General features: G+C 40.0%; 3 protein-coding genes across 6 annotated transcripts in view; 2 read left to right on the top strand and 1 right to left on the bottom strand.

Annotated features, from left to right (window-relative positions):
• Positions 1–18,549, top strand: part of LOC135492085 (cytosolic carboxypeptidase 2-like) — a 75,534-nt gene that overhangs the window by 53,689 nt on the left and 3,296 nt on the right. For all 4 annotated transcript variants that reach the window (XM_064778249.1, XM_064778248.1, XM_064778247.1 and 1 more), the window contains 2 exons: positions 9,282–9,360; positions 9,606–10,319. In XM_064778249.1, the coding sequence (XP_064634319.1) occupies positions 9,282–9,360; positions 9,606–10,319 (793 nt within the window). The remainder of the gene's footprint in view (positions 1–9,281; positions 9,361–9,605; positions 10,320–18,549) is intronic.
• LOC135492344 (uncharacterized) lies at positions 738–2,465 on the top strand. The gene is made up of 3 exons (XM_064778755.1): positions 738–1,221; positions 1,765–1,995; positions 2,264–2,465. The coding sequence occupies exons 1-3, from the start codon at positions 950–952 to the stop codon at positions 2,463–2,465; spliced, it is 705 nt and encodes a 234-aa protein (XP_064634825.1). The 5' UTR covers positions 738–949.
• LOC135492343 (uncharacterized) lies at positions 2,495–8,000 on the bottom strand. The gene is made up of 11 exons (XM_064778754.1): positions 7,416–8,000; positions 6,852–7,013; positions 6,482–6,569; positions 5,828–6,071; positions 5,441–5,608; positions 4,912–5,272; positions 4,465–4,651; positions 3,865–4,125; positions 3,575–3,746; positions 3,050–3,198; positions 2,495–2,661 (listed from the first exon to the last, which is right to left on the bottom strand). Exons 1-11 carry the CDS (start codon positions 7,899–7,901, stop codon positions 2,495–2,497), a joined length of 2,445 nt encoding a protein of 814 aa, XP_064634824.1. The 5' UTR covers positions 7,902–8,000.

Raw genomic sequence — 18,549 nt, 5'->3', positions numbered from 1 at the left:
CACCAAGTCAAATTTTGATCTAAGCAAGTCAAAGTCTGATCCCACCAAGTCAAATTTTGATCTAACCAAGTCAAATTTTGATCTGACCAAGTCAAATTTTGATCTAACCAAGTCAAATTTTGATCTGACCAAGTCAAATTTTGATCTAACCAAGTCAAATTTTGATCTGACCAGGTCAAGTCTGATCCCACCAAGTCAAATTTTGATCTAACCAAGTCAAATTTTGATCTAACCAAGTCAAATTTTGATCAAAGCAAGTCAAATTTTGATCAAAGCAAGTCAAATTTTGATCTAACCAAGTCAAATTTTGATCTAACCAAGTCAAATTTTGATCTGACCAAGTCAAATTTTGATCTAACCAAGTCAAATTTTGATCTGACCAAGTCAAATTTTGATCTTACCAAGTCAAATTTTGATCTAACCAAGTCAAATTTTGATCTAACCAAGTCAAATTTTGATCTTACCAAGTCAAATTTTGATCTAACCAAGTCAAATTTTGATCTGACCAAGTCAAATTTTGATCTGACCAAGTCAAATTTTGATCTGACCAAGTCAAATTTTGATCTTACCAAGTCAAATTTTGATCTAACCAAGTCAAATTTCAAACAGGGCCTTAAAGTCGAAATATTCTGGCAACAAGTCAAAATCTAGTAATGATTTTGTCTATAGCTCAAGATTTGTGGTAAAAAAGCTTATTAAAACTAACCTTAAAGGGAAGGACAAATCCTCACCCACAACTTCATGAATAAATATGCTTTGGGGTCTTAAAAATCAATTTCAATTCATTTTAATCGAAATGCACTGTTAATTTGATCACAATTCTACGATTTGTTTGGCTTGAATTTGGTTTAATTCGTCGTCTGCTAAAAACTTGACATCAGCGCCACCACACGTACGTGACGTCACGGCATGTATACAATTTACGATCAGCTGTTCAGATCCACGCAAAATGATGGCTTCGAGTGATGATTCTTCAAGTCTGTCCGATATAAGCGATAATTTCAACGATAGCGATGAGAGTAGGGACTCCGAATCTATTGATCTTGACGAGGAAGAGTTCGAAGAACAGATTGGTGCCGGTGGGGCGGTGAAAGGATACCAATTCGAGCCGCACGGCGATGAAGATGGCAGTTCTGAATTTTCTTCAAATTCGTCTTCAGAATCCGCGGAGGAAGACGCAAATATGGCCAAGTGGAGGGAACGAATGACCACAACGAAATGGTAATTAGTTTTTCCTTTCAATGTCCTGGGTTGCCAGTCATCGTTTCTCAAATCTTTCGTTGAATCATTGTCGAATTTGGCCATAATTAAACATGTTCAAAGATACCAGTTCACCCAATGTACAAATCCACTAGCCTACATTACATACATGGACGCACTAAAAATATACACAACTACTACATGCATGACAGGTGAATGCACTCATCTCCAGTCAGTGTTGGGAAGTCAATATTGACTGTAGCTACTATATAGGGCCTATGTCTTAGTCCTGTTTAAGTAACAATGTTTAATACCTCAGGATGTGAATAATGATAGACCACTGGTAGTGGTTCGTTCGTGAATTCCTCCCGCTAGAATCGAGAAACCCTTATAAAAGGTCGTTGTATTTACAGTCTCTGGCGATATATAGTCTGTGGCATATTAAGTTGCATATTAAGTTGCATAGCGAGTTGGTTGGTTGTGGTTGTTTCTATCAAATGTTATTTCCTCAAAAAATCTAATCATCACTCCACACACATTATAATTATGTTCATTATTTTTTAGGTGCGAATGTGACAAGAAATGTGTTAACTCACTGATACCAGAGGAGAATGCCTGCTGCCGGGAGAAGGCCCCAATTGATGGAGTACTCGAGGAGTACAACTGTGACTTCAAGCCAGAGATCGCATGCATAACGGACCATCCTGCTTTCCACAGCAATTGCCTCGATGTCTGGTCCCTGCAGCTTGCATACAGGCTCTTTCATAAGAAGGAAGTGCCAGGAGCAATAAACTTGTAAGAAGACTTCTTCTATTTTTATTTTTTTATTAAATTATAATTATTCACTGTATTAGTGTGTACACTTTTACAAAAGAAGAACAATATGGCATCAAATTTGTTGTGTATCATTGTACCAGTAAACCTTTTTAAACCACAAAGATAATTTTTATCTAATGGTCAAGCATATTTTCTGCTCCATTAGAATTCAAGCCTTACCAGCTCTGACCAGTACACGCAGGCCTGAATTATGCCATCTATGACAGAATCCATTTCTTCATTTCAGGAAATACAGATATGTTGCATATCGGCAACTAATCCGATGGTGTTGGAGATATCTTGGAGAAGGGAATCGTGTGCCATTACCAGCCTGTGCTGTTCATTTAATCCGTAAGACTTTTCCTCCAGAAGGCGAAATTGTGGGCTTTAAGTATCCACCACTCAAGAACAAAGGCACTAAGAGAAAAAGGCGGAATAATAGTCAGTGACACTGTTCAATGTTCAAACAGACTGGTCTTTATAATTTCTTGAAACGCTTGTACCTCGCCAAGTAGCCTTCTACTGCTTCACGTTTATCAGGATGTACATATTTGCTACTCAGAAAGTCATGTTTTCGTTTGTTTGTAATCTTCATGCTGTTCTTACATCTATGATGAGCTTCATCCATCAGTCTCTTTGCATAGCCTAAAAATAGACATTGTAATTTATGTAAAGAAATATGTTTAAATAATAATAATATTAAAGTTTTCATAATACTGAAACAAAAGTAATTCTTTTTCAATCTGAAGTCTAATATGTTCGCTCCTTTGAAAAATCATGCAAGAAATAATTCATAATGTGGAAAAGTAAGCAATCATTGCAAGAGGGGTAAGGGGTGTATCAGCTCCTGTCTATAATGACCCTTCCTTTGGGTACCTACTTGAAACTCTGGTGAGAGTCATTGACACTCTGTACATTCATGACACTTGTAGATGACAGCACAGTATTTTATTGTGGAGAATTATGTTTAATAGCAGTGCTGGGACTGTTTGAGTGGTAATGGGTCTGATCAGAGTTAAGTACATGAACTTACCATATGTGCTCTCTTTCCTCACTGGTCGAACAGAATGACCCCCCTTCTTCACTTTTGGAAAGAAGACGTCCCACCTCTCCTTCCCATCTTTGTTGACTGCCTGCTCCTTCTTGCCATTTTCATTATAATGTAAGGCAGCAATACATAGTCTGAAATCAAACAGAAAAAAAATGAAAATGCATCGTAGGCCTGTGACAGCGTAGGCCTGTAACAGCTGAAGTAAGCCAGTGACTGGGCAGTGGCTGGCTGGCTTACTTGAGCATTTACAGTATGTGGCATTGAAAGTACACTGGAACAAACATATTGACCACTCGTGAACCATAGGCATCTTAAAGCCAATAATAGTTATAGTGCCATTCATGTCAACAAAATAAGTTTAAAGTTAAGTACGTACTGGTAAACATGTACATGAAGATTGAATTCAGTAGCTAGGGGATATCAGTTTTCATTATTGCACCCCCATGCACTGCCCAACTGTTCAGCATCACTGCACTGATTATTTAAATGATTCAAAAACTGTCCTACCTGCTTTCCATGCCATCAGGGAAGAAATGGATCTGTTTTGGTGCGAAATGGTTCACCACACTGTGAAACGCCTCAATTCCGGATGTTTGTTGACTACAGGATATCTTTCCAATATCTTTGACTAATCTTGGGGCAGTGATGATTTTGGTCAATTCATTGGACACCCTTGTTCCTGAAAATGAAAACAAAACTTACCCATACAGCATGAACAATTCACAAGTTTGCTCTTACCATAACATGGAACCCCCCCCCCCCCCCCCCCCAGGAAAATATTCATTAAAATACAATACCTGCAGTAAGCCACTTTTTGCTGTTGCGTCGTCGCTTTCGAAGTCTACCGTGGCCACACTTGGGGAACAGGTTGCCATGACCTTTGTGGATGTTGTGAAGGTGATTATCCAATGACTTCCATTTGGCAATTATCAGATCAGATTGACCCTCAGGGGTGTTCGATGCCACATAATAGAGGTGGTTGGTGATGGCCTTACACCACTCCGCAGCTATTTCGCACCCTTTCAGCTTCGCAATTTTCAGAACCTTCTTCTTCACATCTGGAAAAAAGTAATCCCAATTAACCATTGATTGAATGAACAATTCTGCATGTCTTTTGCTGAACTCAAGAAGGAAATAAGACATTCATATGACACCCAAGTACCAAGTCATGGATTCACACAATCGAGGGCTAGCACTAGCAGTATATGCACATTACATGTACTGGTAAACAATATTTGACAATGTCTACATATACAATAGGCCTACAAGCTGAGATGGAATTTCATTAAGCACTCCGTGCAGGAGGTGAAAGATTATTGTAGAGTGGCCTGAAATCAATATTTAGTGATTTAATTTTTTTACATCCGTATGAAAACATGTAGGCTTCATGTACTTACTTTTGGCAAGATGCCATGCATCAAAGAAATGTGAAGTTCCCCCAAGGTTTTCTCTGAGCCATTTCTGTATTTGACAATGTCTGTCAGTGATTATCTTGTTAATCGATACATCATTTTCATCAAGGATGCGTACACAGCGGATCAGCCCTTCTTTCTCCATATGAACTGAAGATTTGACCTCTGTACTCTGGAATGGAAATGTCATGGTACCGGTAAATACAACTTTCATGTGCCATGTTTTGGACCTATGATTTTTCTTTGACTTTGGCAAAATTCGACTTCTGTGAGTTCTACTTATTTAGGCAAGGTTTTAATTTACTTGAGACCACTGGCTCAAAAGTATTTACAAACAGCCCTAATGCCTTGTTTCTCATTGTTTGTGAGGAAAACCACAGAAAAACTTTTCAATATCAATAATAACTTGGTATAGAGGTGAAAAAAACTTACTTGGACAAGCTCCATGGCTATGATCTTTTTATTGTCAAGGTCCATGAGGGAATACGATCCATACTTGGCTGAATGGCCAGGTGTATCCGACCTGCCATCACCACCAACGACAAGAGGGGCATCACTCTCCTTAACGTCAACTAGTAGTGCATGTTGTTCTTTGCTCCATACTTCTGTCACGGCTGGGCTAAGGTACATGCGCTGGTGATTAAAGTACGTTGTCCTGGAGAAGGCCTGGCAACCAAACAACTTTAGAAAACGAAGAATTTTGGCTGGTATGCTGCCCGAAAACAGTATGGAACCTGACAAGAGGATGTTCCCTGCTGGTACCTTGCCACACATCGGTTGGCTGTGCCAAACCCTGGAAGAAGAAATGACCTTACAATGCATATACAATGGAATATCACTCCTCGAATAATATTTTAATCCACAATGCTTATGTACCAGTAATGAGGAAATGATAATTATCAGTCCATATGAAGAGACATAAAAATAGGCTTATTTGACTCAAATGAAAACTATACCGTACCGTGAAAATCCACATTGACTGTTACTGCAGTGCTGCTCAATCGATATGAAAGTTCCAATCCTTTTGATATGCCCCGATGATTCTGATGAACACACTGGACATGATGCAAACAAAGTCATCAGACAAGAATGAAAAACGAAATACTTTTCCTCCGAGACTGGGTCTTTGCTGGAAATGAAAATTACAACACATGAAGGACAAACAGACAACTGACAATTTGATACTAGCACATCTGAAACAAAATCGTCCTCAATCTGGTATTCCTGCCAAAACAAAATACATGTAGCTGTTCAGTAGTAGAATCTGAGAAAACCCATTTGCTTTAGTTCAACATGAAATCTTTGTTATTATTCTTAACTTTCAAAGGAATTAGTCAGCAGCACTTACTTTACTTCATTCTGCCAATCTTCGAATTCCCTTTCATCACAATCATCAGATTCATCAGCTGAATTTGGTTCATAATCTGGATCAACAGAATCATGCATTTCATCCTCTGTCTCGATGACCGAGTCGTCATCAGTTTCAACAGGCATGGCAGTACCACTACAAACATCTGGCTCCAGTGGTGGATCTGGCAAGTCACAGCCCTGGGGACAATTGCACATACATTTACATGTATCAGTTTGAGTTCCTGAAAACACAGGGGCAACATTATATTAAGCCTACATGCATAATGCCATAATTGAAGAATTGCACCATCTATACCAGAATACATCCTCATGTCCATACATCCTCATGTCCATGTTGTCCAAGACAGTTGCTTTGCTAGTACTAAATCCCAAGATTAACTCAGTTCACTGTGCACAGCGGATTGGCACTTAACTGCTTCAGTTATGACAACAACCTCCACAGGAATTGATTATAACAAAAAAACCCAGATAATTGACATTGTGATTGGCAAATACATGTATATTAACCACTTGTGAATTCATGAAATTTACAAAGACTTTACACTTACAGCTCAGCTGTGGTTTTGGAGGGGCAAGATTTTTTTCATCCATTGTGCATGTTTCATATATTGCAAAGAAATCTTAAAATTACCTTGTGAAAAAGTGTTTGGCATAACTTGTACGTGAAAGGAACGATAAGACGTTCTCTTAGTCTGCACGTATTGATCCACAAGCTCTGGCTGAAATACAAAAATTTGAGATTAGAATGAGGAATATCATTTCAGACACAAAATATACCATGTGCTGGCCTACATGATGTGTACTGCACTGAACATGACATGACAACAATGCTCCACAAATTCAAGTATAGCTGTTATTGACACCAATCAGACAAATGTCAGACTGCAATTACTTGATATCATTCTTTTCCTGAAAGTGATGTCAATGTGTGATGATGGCAGTATTTGATTGAGACAACTCTCGGGAAAAAAAGAAATGAGTGGGATGGCCATGTTTCTTACCAACTTTGTCATGTTTGTATCATTGCATTCTATCTCCATCGCCTCTGAGTCTGCCTCACATGATGATGGCCCTGGTACTGGTGATGATGGTGCTGTAGTGGAATCAGCTGACTCAGTAATTCCAGAACTTGGAAGTAATACTTCCATGGCTTCTTTGACCCTCTGAAATGGAACAATATTTTTATCAGGGGTAAGGTCATAAATAATAAATTTATTGGCTTAACTCAACTGCATTATCCCCCCAATATGGGTAAGGGTTAGGGTTAGTTGCCTATATTTTTCCCATACATAAATTCTAATACATTTCACACTCAATGGTTGGGGATAATGCAAATATCCCCCCCCCCCCCCCCCTCCTCCCATTCCACACACTCACATGACGTGTGTTTACTTGTCTGACAATGACTTTAGTCTAAGTACAAGTAGTAGGCTAGGGCCTAGGCCTAGCTAGGCTATGCTATTGCTAGAGCTATGCTAAGTTAAAGTAAGTTAAAGTTGGCGAACTAGACTAAATCATGAAATAAATACAATGAAATATAGAATAATGTATGATGATGCACGTACCTTTCTCCTGTCTTTTTTGGTTGCCCAAGGTCTAGAAGTTGGGGGTCGTCTTGGGGTTGAACCACCGGCGAAGGAAGAGGAAGAAACAGAAGGCCTAACGTTAGGACTAGGGGTGCCATGGGTTGGCCTTTTGGGGAAGAGGTCCGGATTTGGCTTGGCCTTGGGCACTAACCTCCACGAGATTTTTCGAGCCGCCTCTAGACCCTTATCCTCCAACATAATCCTGATTTGCATCCAGTTATCGATTTGGTCCCGATCGAAATGGTCGCCACAAAGCCGTGATGTGCCTTTGACGAACTTGAAATCCTGGCGAGTCCTCCGAACTGCTTTGCACCAAAAATCGAATCTTTCCGGCGACTTCTCACGGGCAGGAAACTCGAACACTCCAACACCATCCTTTAATTTCGATTTATCGCAGCCCCAAGCGGCACAGCGAGTTCCCCCATCTCTCCTCTGCCTCTTCGGCCTCTCACTAAACTCCTGCATTCACGATTTTGAATAGAATATCGGCACACAATAGCAAAATTGTCGCGACCCAGATATCAATATCACTGCTTTGTTAACATAAAATGGACGCTCTGGATACAATGGATACATGCCGTGACGTCACTTGTCCGATGGTGGCGCTGCAGTCTCACTCTTAGCAGACGATGTTTTCAGCCAGTTTTGCAGTGTCTAAAGTCCCGTTATTTGGGTTAAAATAATTTGATAAACAAGGGGCGAAGTGTTTGAGAGAGTTGTTTACTGTACAAAGCATCAAATACAAGCAATAATTGCATGGTAAAAAACCACCGGTCCTTCCCTTTAATGCTTTTTAGCCCCTAGAAAGCATTTGAAATGCATCTAGAGTGCACTAAAATCATGTTTGAGGCTTGTTGGAGCTGACTTCTTCTCAAAATAAAAGAAGGTATGCTGCCCCACGAAGTCAAACTGTGAAATTTCCAATGAGTTGGAGAACACTGTTTACTCAAGGCTACATCTAAATTCACAACGCCACGATATCAATCTCACTTAGTGTGCAAGCATGAATGACAATTTCACCATCACAAATTTGACGTTTTCAGGTTAGTTAGGACCCATCACTTTCTCCTTACAACGCACAGATGATGTCTGCCAAGGGTAGGAAAGTGTGGATTCAACTTCACTGAAATTTTGGTTTTGCGTTGTGGGGAATCCAGGACCCGGCTGCCCAGTCAGCGTTAGCGATATTGTGGGCGTTAAATCTTAACGCTACTATTGTAAATGAAATTTTCTGTAGAAAATAACGCTTAATTGAGCTTAAACTAGGTTATACCTCTAAAACGGTCTGAGCAACTGGGCCCTGCAATGCACTGTTGATTTCCATGATTGGAGACCTTTTTTCTAAGGAAATTGATACTTTATTTTTATATGACGTATCATGCACGTCATACGCACATGAGAGGACATGAAGCATGACGTGCTCGGCACGTCACCAACAAATCTCCTTCATGTTTTGGGCCGTTATGTTCAGTTCACACTCAGTTTGTTGAATGCTCAAACTTGGATGACATTTTGCACCATTTTAGGTTCACAATTTGACCATTTAAAAAAATTCAAAAATCTAAAGATTCTAAATATGCCCTGATTTAACCCAATAGCTACTAATCCCCTGTTTGTCCACCGGTTACATCATTAGTCATATCCCTGAAGTAGTTCTGAAATTTTCTGCAAAAAACATTCTGTAGATTTCTTAAAGCACCCTGGTCATGAATTTTGGTGTATGATGATACCATTTTGACATTCCTTTGTCTTATATCAGTGAAACTAGAGTTGTAACTTCGCCTCAGAATATAATCTTGCATTTGAAAGTATTTTTTTCCGAATTCTTTCTCGTTTATTTTGCAGGCAGTACATTGTTGACAACGTGCGAGAGATTGACGAGGAGGTTAACTGTATTGCTGCGGAACTAGAGGGCTCAAGTGAGGTATGTAAAAAACAACATCCTGGAACAACAGTGGAACCTCCCTAAGCGGACACCTCTCTATCAAGGACAACCTCTCTATTAAGGACACCCTCTCTGTTAAAGACACTACTTTTGGTCCCAAATTGCTTGTTTCCATTCAATTTGACCTCTCTAATCAGGACACCTCTCTATTGAGTACAGCAATTGTAAGTCCTGAGGGTGTCCTTACTAGAGATGTCCTACTGTAATATCTATATCTTTTGCAGGCAAATTCAGCTCAGGAAAATTCAGACGACGTACATCGTAACGGACGGACAAATGATAAAAAGACAGATTCTGGCCAGGTTGTTGAGGACGGACAAAGTGACCAGGTGTCAACGAACAGCAGTGCTAGCAGATATTCGGACAGACAGACGCATAAAAGTCACGCCTCTGAACAGTATGATGAGTCGAGGGGGTCGCTTTCTCAGAATTCGGGTGTTTGGAACGCGGCGGGGAGTTTACCCCCACCTGGGCCGGTGCGACGCACCCTGGACAATTATTCGAACGGGAATTCGTTAACGCATCAGATCGAGCCAATGGAGCGTATCGTCGTTACCAGCAAAGGTCAGGTCCGCTTTGAAAACGTGATGAATGAGCAGAGACGTAACCTCGACCTTAATTTGAATAAAGCGAGTGGCAAGTTAAAACACGTCAACGGAGCGACACGCGTTTTAAAAACGCGTGCTACGGATTCTTTGATAATTGACGATAGCCAATCAGTGCGGAGTAAATCGAGTTGTTTTTTCAACGATGCTGATTTGGGTAACGCAGGGGACGAGGAACGGACTAGACTGTGGAATAACGCGCGCGCTGAGCAGGGACAGGGGTCCTGGGACGAGGTTGAGACTCCTCGGTGGCCCGGGGAGCAGAGGCGGGATAGTACGGGCAGTTTCAGCGATCGGGACGGGAAGCCGGTCTCGGAACAGAGACAAGGAGAGGTAGGAGTCACTTTTTTTTAAATCAGAAAATTTTGCAAAAATGAAAATTTTAATAATGACACGGTTTTGCTTCTATCTGCTTGATTGAAAATGCAACTAAGCATAGGAATTAATTTGTAGTCAGTTAATTTTTGCATTTAATTTTGTAAGTTTTTAGTAGCTTATCTTTTTTTGTTGGTTTGGTCCTCAAAGTCAAATCCCTTGCCCCTTCACCTGGTGGTGGCTTTCTGTAAAGTATCTTGTTTACCCACCAACAAGGCAGGGTCTGTTCTCACCGGTGAAGGTCAATTCACAGTCAATATACGTTGTAAATATTCCCTGGTTAAGGGTTTCCTCTACACAGGGTTTCCGCCAGAGGGGGGATGGGGGGGATTCATCCCCCCCTAAAATATTTCAAGGGGGGATATCCCCCCTTAATTTTGAGCACTAAAGTTTGTTTTACTGTCAAATGAGTAATTTTCATGATTTGATAAGTAAATAATAAGAGCATTTGGGAGCCTATTGTAGCGGTTTTAGGGCCAAAAAACGTCTCAGGAGGGGTCATATACCCTTTCTAAGAAAAATAAAAGTTTAGAAAAAAAAAAATTTTCAGAAAAATTTTTTTTTTTTGCCCCCCTCAAATTTAATCCTGGTGGAAACCCTGCTACACATGTAGTTCGGCAAGGCAGTGAGTTAAATTGAGTGAAAAAAGTCCAGGGCTATAAAGTCACCTTAATTTAGGCCACCTCAAAATGTTTTTCTTTGAAATCAAAGTCGAATTAATCACTGTTAACCACCATATTTGTTGTTGCTCTTTACTTTCCCGATTTGCAAAAATTTCTGAAAAACATTTTTTTTTCTTCTTCGATTTGCAAAATTTCTAAAATTTTATTTTCGCAATTTCTGTTTTCATAATTTTCATTTGGGCATTTTTTGTTTTGATTTCTTCTGTTGTTCACAGAAACAAAATTTTCCTGATAAACATTTGCGCAAATCAAGTTATACGTGAAATCCGCAAAAAAAAAAAAAAAAAAAAAAATTGGGGGTTAACGGTACCAAAAAACAGCTTCTAAGATTCAAGATGTAGATTCTCTCTAATTGTGTGATATTACGCTATTGTTAGCATACTGCAACGCTCGCCCGAGGTTTTTGCCCAATGTCATCTTGACGATCACTTTCCTGTTTGTTAGTAATTACGCAACCGACATCATCATTTGACGAGAGTTGTTGTCAGTATGAAATTGAATGCCGACGGCGAAAGCGACATGATGCTCAATGATAGCGACATGATGCTAAAATTGTCCGCTCGTGCAAGAAAGAAATTTGAAGTGTTGAGAAATTTTGAATTGAGCTGTAAATGTGATCACCTAGTCTTAAAGATTCCTGTGCGCTTAAAATGGCTTGTTGGTTTAAGGAATTGATGCCAAACAGGTAATGGTTGTCTCACATAACACTTCAAGGGTGCAGCTAAAATCTGGGCCAGAGTCGAGTTGGCGGCAAATGAGGTTTTGGGCAAAATAGTAGCTCTACCCGGGCCGTGTTTGGCAAGACAACCAGTACCGACAGTGAGGTGTCAATTTCTATCCTGTGACGTCACAAACTCGATATGTTTTGATTTTATACCAACTCAAGAGGTTATAGTTGTCTGATCAAAGGAGCCCATTACTTGTACACTACAGTCCATTCTGAAAAAATGAAACATTGTTACAAAGGTGTTTCAGAATTATTAGAGTATTAAGTGGATAAAAGTACATTTTTAATGCATGATTCTCATGATAGGTGGCAGCACTGTCCGTATGCTCATGTCAGCAACTCAATATTTTCACAAATAAATGCACTTTATGTCGTGTGTGCTCCAAGCCCTGAAATTTTGTCCCATGATTATTTTCAATTATGCTCTAAGTCCTTTAATTTTCCCAAAGATGCCTTTGATTATGCTCCAAGTCCTTTAATTTTGTCCAATTATTACTCAAGATCATGCTCACTGCTTCGCCTTGCTTTGCTCGTAACTTTACCACGCTTTCTCTCCCCTCAGTTCTTCAACAACATGCCAAACGTACCGAGCTATATCCCCTCGTGGAGTCGAGGTCCTTATCGTATCCCCTTCCGACGAATCAAACCCGGCACGCCCCCCGCACAGTAAGGATATCAGCGTTTCTGATCCGTAATGATTGGTTACTGGGATGGCGCTAGTGGTCATGTTATTTTTGAGCAGGGGTGAAATTCAGCCGCAACGTTATGGTCGAGTTAAGAGGTCACATTTAAGTCCTTTCATGCGGCCTACAATTTTCAAACATTTCTGCTGTGAAGAATGGCAGTAAAATGATTGTGAAAATTGACATATTTTGAAAAAAATTACTAAAAATTTTAAACCTTTTTAAAAGATTTGTACTTGTTTCTGGCGCCCTCCCTGTGTTTGAACACCCCTTGACATCCTTGCTATAATCCATCCCCCCATATTTTCTTTTGGAAAACACAATCGCACCTAACGTTGTCTTTTACTGATTGACTCAGTTGAGTGTAGCACCGATACCATTATTGATTTGAAATAGTTGAGTGTAGCACCGATACCATTATTGATATGAAATAGTTGAGTGTAGCACCGATACCATTATTGATATGAAATAGTTGAGTGTAGCACCGATACCATTATTGATATGAAATAGTTGAGTGTAGCACCGATACCATTATTGATATGAAATAGTTGAGTGTAGCACCAATACCATTATTGATATGAAATAGTTGAGTGTAGCACCGATACCATTATTGATATGAAATAGTTGAGTGTAGCACCGATACCATTATTGATATGAAATAGTTGAGTGTAGCACCGATAACATTATTGATAAGAAATAGTTGAGTGTAGCACCGATACCATTATTGATATGAAATAGTTGAGTGTAGCACCGATACCATTATTGATATGAAATAGTTGAGTGTAGCACCGATACCATTATTGATATGAAATAGTTGAGTGTAGCACCGATACCATTATTGATATGAAATAGTTGAGTGTAGCACCGATACCATCATTGATATGAAATAGTTGAGTGTAGCACCGATACCATTATTGATATGAAATAGTTGAGTGTAGCATCGATACCATTATTGATATGAAATAGTTGAGTGTAGCACCGTTACCATTATTGATATGAAATAGTTGAGTGTAGCACCGATACCATTATTGATATGAAATAGTTGAGTGTAGCACCGATGCCATTATTGATATGAACTTTGTTCGTTTTAAGTTCCTTGAATGTTGCAGCAGAACTGAAAACTTGTTTTGCACTGAGAACCCTTGGGAATTAGCGACAAGCTCCTTGAGGGTTTCCCACTTTTCCGAGGGTCTCCCACCTCTCTGAGGGTCTCCCACCTCTCTGAGTAAATCTGGTCTTGGTAATTAAAAAGCCACCTCTAAATATTGCAATACATCTAAAAAAAAGCAGAATCATAGTCCATCCCATTTTTTCGAGACATTCTGTACTGTATCGTCTTGATTTTCATTTCGTAGGGATCTGTCCAGTTTCGGTGGGATATGTGGGGTGTCATTGAGGTACGTCTGCGTCAGACTGGGGAAGGGTCGGTTATCTGTCAATAATACTATGGGTTGTGGCTCTGTCAATCTATGGACTCGGTCTATAAATAGGCTCAGTCTTTTTATGGGCTCTGTCTAAATTTGTGTCTATCTATGGGCTCCGTCGCTCTATTGGCTATGTCTATCTATGGACTCTGTCTATCTATGGGCTCTGTCTATCTATGGACTCGGTCTATAAATGGGCTCAGTCTTTTTATGGGCTCTGTCTAAATTTGTGTCTATCTATGGGCTCCGTCGCTCTATGGGCTCTATCTATCTATGGACTCTGTCTAACTATGAGCTCTGTTTATCTATGGGCTCTGTCTATCTATGGACTCAGTCTATCTATGGGCTCTGTCTATCTTTGGGCTCTATCTATCTATGGACTCTCTCTAACTATGAGCTCTGTTTATCTATGGGCTCTGTCTATCTATGGACTCTGTCTATCTTTGGGCTCTGTCTATCTATAGGCTCTGTCTATCTATGGGCTCTGTCTGTCTATTGGACGAGAGTGGCAAGAACTGGTGATGGATGCTATCTGCAATCCAAGAAGACTGGTGCTCGTAACAATGATAACATGGTGATGGTCTGACAAAATGTTGTTTTCTAATTATCTGTTTTACCCTAAAATTGTTAATTGCATGCATTTGTGTAAACAGATTCATTAATTTAGCAGTTTTAATACCCAGGCACTCAAATAACCATTAGATAATTTTTAAATTTGACTAAATGGCCGTTTAATTTTGCAGAGAAATACCTTGGGAGTATTATTTTGTGAAATTCACCAATCCACTGCATGTGACTGTTTGTGAGGTATGTCACTCCTGAAATTTGAAGATTGTACATCGCCAAACCACTATTGACAGTGATTCTTTCAGCCTGCAAGCCGGTTTTTCAAATTCAAATTTCCCACACTGTCACATGATGCCTACACCTTTGGTGACTCAAGCAACATTTGACAATGCAGCAGTGATCCCACATTCAATATGGCCACCTTGGCAGCCATCTTGAATTTGGCCTCCTTTGCATTGGCAGTTCAACCAAGGAGTCAGAACTAGGACAAATTCCTCTGGGGTGTTGGTAAGGCAAATTGAATGATCATTTTGCTAGGCTGGCCTTGATTGAGGGCACTCAACTGCCACTTCCCACCTCAGGCAGCCCTTTGGTCTTTATTGACTCAATAGCCCTTATACTGATAAGCTACTCACAAAGACATTTGTCAATTAAAATATGAGTTCGTAGGACCATTTAATATAGGATGCCAAAAAACCTGATGACATTCTGTTGGGACTGGTTTCGCAAAGATTCTTTAGTTAGTTTTGGTGACTAAAAAATGGTGAGTTTTGAAAATATTTAAAAAAAATCTAAATAGTGGTTTTGGCAGTGTATCCTTTGTTGTTTCTTCCAATTACCCATTAAAACTTTTTTTTCATCCTTTTTAACAAGCAGATTTGGAAACGATACCCTTTTAATAAGTGTTGGAGTTTTCTACCCGAGTAATCTCAGGATAATACTTCCAGGTATTTCGATATCGGCATTGTTTTGTTGAGACAACACAATGACTAAGTAGCAGGCGACTTCTGAGAGTCAATCCCACAACCACCTTATCATGATCCCGGCACTCGAACCATGCCACTGACGTCATTACATGTTCTATGAAGTGTGTTCTTACATGAGCTACATAATTGTCAAGATCAGATTGTACAAATCAGATTTTTAGGTTGCATTCGTAATTTGTAAATTTGCGCTTTCAAAAATCTCCCTCAGATCATGTGAGTCACCCGATCATTTTTGAAAATTTCCGACAAAGGTATCTTGCTCTATTTGTAACCTGGTTGCAAATTCTTATCAGAATTCTCCTAAAATCAGAAGGGGGCATTGCTATATTTATACACGAAGTTTCCGCTGTTGGTCCCAAGAATAGGATAGAACAAAAACCAAGATATCTTTGGCTCTTCCGACAAAAATGCAACATGGTTGCGAGTCTTTGATGTTGGTGTGTCTCAACTTTCAAATTTGAAAGCGACACGTAGATGTCCCTAACCTACACAACATATAGTACAATGTAGTATTAAAAATATTTGTTGAGATTGAGGGATTGATAAAAGTTTTGTGAAAATAACCTGCTCAATACAATGCAGCTTCATTTCCCGTGCCTCATTTGGTATCAAAGGGTAGACGGGTGAAAAAGTCTCAAATTGATGCATTTTCACTGCTATGGAAGTTATTGCAAGTCATACCTACACCTCATCTTGCATTCAGCTGAAGGAATCTAACCACCTTGTGGTGCAAGATTTAAGTAAACTAGGCTTGTTAGCAAGACAACCTCGGGAAAATGGATGACATTTCAAGGAATCCTATTTAAACCAAGGAGTTCCCTCGGAAAATGTGGTGCCAACTCCAGGAGTACCCTCGGAAAATGTGGTGCCGACTCCAGGAGTACCCTCGGAAAATGTGGTGCCAACTCCAGGAATACCCTCGGAAAGTGTGGTGCTGATTTTGCAGGGTGTATCACTGTTAGCACCAGCCAGGAAGTCATCCCGTCCCCGCTGGTCTGCTTGGCATAAACAAACTCGTTATAAGTTTGTTCCGAGGACGCTAAGATAGACTTCCTGGCGTCTCTCCTGTCATGAATGCAAATCTGTCGAGGCTGACGCAGAAAAAATGACACAAAGTGAGAGATAATTGATTAGGATGAGCAGAGAACTCCTGTTTGTGTCTGTGACTCGACTATTAAATCCCTAAAGGTCCAGCCGCAGAGGTGGCAAAAGCGCTGCTTTCCCCAAAATGCACGGGGACATCGGTACAGACTGTTGGAATGATGCAATGGGAACATTGGCACCTGTCACCTCTGAGATCCCAGGTTTGATTCCCTGTCTGCCCCTGTACTCATGTGAGAGGGAGAGCGACTCTTTGCCAGCGTAGGTTTCCTCCTACTACTGCCTAATCGACCAATAATCGTCTGAAGAGCCAATATTGAGCCAAGTTGGCTCAGGTGTTCTCGACTTAATACAAAAAAAGACAGGTTCCTTTCCTCTCCCCCTGGCCACAGCTTAAAGGGACAACTTGGATGTGGGATTTACCTGGCCTGGTGGATAATGCCCCTGCCTGCCACCATGCGCCGCTATGCGTAGTATCACACTAGTGCTGATCTCAAAAATGATTTTTAGCAAGTGTTGCGAGGCAATTTTGCATATGACTTGTGAATTTCATGCATGTTTATGTTTACAACCTGTTTTGGAGAAAACATTGTCCTACTGAAAGCCATTTTTGTATGAAAAACAAACAATCTCATGCCCAAGTTGTCCCTTTAAGACTTCTTACACAGTCCCTTGGCCATATTTGGATTTCTCTATTCGTATTTTCATGAGTCATTTTCAAAATCAAATGTCACACATTGTTGAGATGAGTCGCATGGTATTTCAACGAAATACATTTTGACATGAACAAGCAGGATATAAACATTGACGGCCCTTTGAAGTGGTGACATTTTTGAGGAAAGAAGTAATGTTTGTCATTCTTCTTGAAAATAGCTCTGCCGTCGGTCGCCGACTCCACTAAGAATAGCACAAATTGAACCAACCTTGTTTGCTGAATATCTTGCAAGATCTAAAAAAGTTCTATTTTCTGGAGGCGAATATTTTTTTCATTTCTGTGAAATGATATGAATAAAACACGCAGATGTTTGCAATTTTAATTTAGGACCCTCGAAAAAAATTTTGATGGGAAAATCTAAAGAATTTTTATAATCGGTCAAATTGAAAATCTGTAAATTTGTAAGAGAGTTTGTAGATCAGTAGAACCTCTCTATCAAAGACATCGCTGAGGATGACAATTCCACTACAGTCCTTAATAGAGAGTTGTCCTTATTAGAGAGGTCAAGTTAAATGGAAACAAGGAAAAATTGGGACTAAAGCTAGTGTTCCTGATAGATGGGGTGTCCTTAAAAGAGAGGGTGTCCTAGTTTTCACTCTAATTCTGTAAAATAATCAATTGTGTGTTTCAGGTTTGGAGAAGCCGGGATGAGATCATTTTTAACTCATTGTAGTCTTTTTCCGAGACAACCTGTACAAACAAAAATTGATTGCATATCTTATGGTTTGTTTGTTAACCTGTGTTCATTTCACCAGGATGTTCACCTGCACATGTTTTTCCGCACTTTGCCAGCTCAGACACCAATCAACATTTCAGAAAACTTTCAATTCGTTAACCCTCTAAATCCGTTCGGCTTGGGTATTTAACTACAGTAGAACCTCTCTATTAAGGACACCCTTGGGACTGACTAGTGCTGTCCTTAATAGAGAGGTGTCCTGATTAGAGAGGTCAAATTGAATGGAAACAACTTATTTGGGACCAAAACTAGTGTCCTTAATAGAGAGGTTATCCCTAATAGAGAGGTGTCCGCTAAGGGAGGGTCCACTGTAGTCGTTTCTTGGTGACTACACGGGCAAAATTGTCCATGCATTGATCATTGATGAGGCCTATGGATGGATCCATGATGATCATCCCAAACCAAGTTTTACAAACGGATGACGGTGTGTCCCATAAAAATGAAGGTATGCAGCAAAGTACAAACCCGATTGAGTAACAGATGTCAGAATTCTGAAAAAAAAGATCGGTTCACCATTTCTTTGATGGTCGGTCAAATCATTTGTAATGGATTCCATCCATGGATCA

The sequence above is a fragment of the Lineus longissimus genome, chromosome 8 (genome assembly GCF_910592395.1).
Source record: "Lineus longissimus chromosome 8, tnLinLong1.2, whole genome shotgun sequence".
Taxonomy (NCBI): Eukaryota; Metazoa; Nemertea; class Pilidiophora; order Heteronemertea; family Lineidae; genus Lineus; species Lineus longissimus.
This window is presented reverse-complemented; position numbering and strand designations above follow the sequence as displayed.